This window comes from Sminthopsis crassicaudata, chromosome 2 (assembly GCF_048593235.1).
Source record: "Sminthopsis crassicaudata isolate SCR6 chromosome 2, ASM4859323v1, whole genome shotgun sequence".
NCBI classification, from domain to species: Eukaryota; Metazoa; Chordata; class Mammalia; order Dasyuromorphia; family Dasyuridae; genus Sminthopsis; species Sminthopsis crassicaudata.
Genome location: NC_133618.1, coordinates 351303703 through 351306857, shown reverse-complemented (window position 1 = coordinate 351306857; position 3155 = coordinate 351303703). Strand labels below are relative to the sequence as shown.

The 3155-nt window shown below is 39.1% G+C and overlaps 1 protein-coding gene across 1 annotated transcript; it reads left to right on the top strand.

Annotated features, from left to right (window-relative positions):
- Positions 1–700: 700 nt before the first annotated feature.
- LOC141556538 (eukaryotic translation initiation factor 2 subunit 1-like) lies at positions 701–2426 on the top strand. Its single transcript, XM_074290806.1, has one exon. The coding sequence runs from the start codon at positions 1042–1044 to the stop codon at positions 1987–1989; it is 948 nt and encodes a 315-aa protein (XP_074146907.1). The 5' UTR covers positions 701–1041; the 3' UTR covers positions 1990–2426.
- Positions 2427–3155: the final 729 nt, after the last annotated feature.

Here is a 3155-nt window from a genome sequence, read left to right as displayed (position 1 = left end):
AAAGGGAAAACTAGACTCAATAGAAAGGGAAATAGAGAGGAATAAGTATCGAAAGGAATGGATTTTCAAAAGATAATAACTGGAACTATTGCCTGCACATTGACTCATTCCACTGTATAGGATTCCTGTTAAAAATCCTTTGATCAGCTTTAGATATAAAGAAGATGATGCATCTTGTACAGAAAGTCCAGTTCAACCAAATAGGAGAGAATTAACATCAACTATAAAGTTCCCAATTGAAAAGGAAATATCAGGAAAACTAGACTCAAAAGAATGGAAAAAAGAGAGGAACAAAAATCGAAAGGAATGGATTTTCCAAAAGGAAATAACTGTAACTATTGCCTGCACATTGACTCATTCCACTGTATAGGATTCCTGTTAAGAATCCTTTCATCATCTTTAGATATAAAGAAGATGATGGATTTTGCCCAAAATGTTCCATTGAAGCCAATAGGAGAGAATTATCATCAACTATAATGTTCCTAAATGCAAAGAAAACAAAGGGAAAACTAGACTCAATAGAATGGGATATAGAAAGGAACAAGTATCTAAAGGAATGGATTTTCCCAAAGGAAATAATTGGAACTATTGCCTGCACATTGACTCATTCCACTGTATAGGATTCCTGTTAAGAATCCTTTGATCAGAGTTTTATTAATACAAGAAAGGGAGTCGGGTTTTGACACCCGTTCTGAGCGATTTCCTTGGTAAAAAATAAGAAGGAGTGAGGAAATGTGTATTTTCCCCTTTCCTCATGGTCAGCACTCTAACCACTTCCCCAGCGCCCCCTCCTTCCCGGGAAGACTAAGACTCTATGGTTAAATAAAGGAAAAAAAAAAAAAAAAAAGCGTCTCGCCGACGTCCACGCCTGCGTAAAGGGTGAGGGGTGACCGCGCAGGCGCAGAAGGCCCGGCGTCAACGCACGCTGAGGGGAAGCGGCGGCGGCGGCAGGTTCTGGTGCGGCCCGACTTCTGGGCATCTCCTGGAGTGTAGAGATCGGCGCGGGGACCTGTTTCCGGACCCTCACACACATATTTCAGAATGCCAGGACTAAGTTGTAGATTCTACCAGCACAAATTTCCTGAAGTAGAAGATGTGGTAATGGTCAATGTGCGGCCCATTGCTGAAATGGGAGCTTATGTCAGCCTATTGGAATACAACAATATTGAGGGCATGATTCTTCTTAGTGAGCTGTCTAGAAGACGTATCCGCTCCATTAATAAACTCATCAGAATTGGAAGAAATGAATGTGTGGTTGTTATTAGAGTAGACAAAGAAAAAGGGTATATCGATTTGTCAAAAAGAAGAGTTTCTCCAGAAGAAGCAATCAAATGTGAAGACAAATTCACCAAATCTAAAACTGTTTATAGCATCCTTCGCCATGTTGCTGAGGTATTAGAGTACAGTAAGGATGAGCAGCTGGAGAGCCTATTCCAGAGAACTGCCTGGGTCTTTGATGACAAGTACAAGAGACCAGGATATGGTGCCTATGATGCATTTAAGCATGCAGTCTCAGACCCTTCAATCCTGGATGGACTGGATTTGAATGAAGATGAAAGACGAGTACTGATTGATAACATAAATAGGCGCTTGACACCACAAGCTGTCAAAATTCGAGCTGATATTGAAGTAGCTTGTTATGGTTATGAAGGTATTGATGCTGTAAAAGAAGCTCTGAGAGCAGGTTTGAATTGTTCCACAGAAAACATGCCTATCAAGATTAATCTGATAGCACCTCCTCGGTATGTAATGACCACTACAACCCTAGAGAGAACAGAGGGCCTTTCTGTTCTCAATCAGGCTATGGCTGTCATCAAAGAAAAGATTGAGGAGAAGAGGGGTGTCTTCAATGTTCAAATGGAGCCCAAAGTGGTCACAGACACAGATGAAACTGAGCTTGCAAGACAACTGGAGAGGCTTGAAAGGGAAAATGCTGAGGTGGATGGAGATGATGATGCTGAAGAAATGGAAGCCAAAGCTGAAGATTAACTTTTTGGGAAAAGGTGTCCTACTGGAGGAACACAGACCAGCCCTTCCTGGCCTTAGACACCCTAGACTTCAGAGTTTTCCAGTATTGAAAACTTCAAAGCTGAATATTTTGTATTTCAAAGTATTTAAATGTTTCAACAGACAAGCATGTGAAATGCCCTCCCAAATGCTGGCTACCTTCACACATTGAGCTCTTTTGAAGGGAGTGGCCTAATTTCACTAGAGACTAAAACCTCACAAACTGAGATCCACATAATTGGGCCTGAGGTTTTCCATTTCTACCTCTGATTGGCAGCCCCTCCCATTTAGTGCCTCTTTGAAATTTACCAGGAGCACCAAAAGCAAACAATTCCAATCTTTCTACATTCATTGTATTCAAACGAACATTCAATAAATTTCTGGGATATTTAAAAAAAAAAAAAAAAAAAAAAAAGAATCCTTTCATCAGTTTTAGAAATAAATAAGATAATGGATTTTGCCCAAAAATTAACTTTGAACCAAATAGGAGAGAATTAACACCAAATATCAAGTTGCCAATTGAAAAGGTAACAACAGGAACACTAGACTCAAAAGGATTGGAAATAGAGAGGACCAAGTATCCAAAGGCATGGATTTTCCCAAAGGGAATAACTGGAACAATTGCCTACACATTGACTCATTCCACTGTATAGGATTTCTTATAAGAATACTTTGATCAGCATTAGATATAAAGAAGATGATGGATTTTGCCCAAAAATTTCCATTGAACCAAATAGGAGAGAATTACCATGAAATATCAAGTTGCCAATTGAAAAGGGAAAACAGGAACACTAGACTCAGTAGAATTGGAAATAGAAAGGAACAAGTATACAAAGGAATGGATTTTCCCAAAGGAAATAACTGGAACTATTGCCTGCAAATTGACTCATTCCACTGTATAGGATTCCTGTTAAGAATCCTTTCATCATCTTTAGATATAAAGAAGATGATGGATTTTGCCCAAAATGTTCCATTGAAGTAAATAGGAGAGAATTATCATCAACAATAATGTTCCTAAATGCAAAGGAAACAAAGGGAAAACTAGACTCAATAGAATGGGAAATAGAGAGGAACAAGTATCGAAAGGAATGGATTTTCAAAAAGAAAATAAATGGACCTATTGCCTGTACATTCACTCATTCCACTGT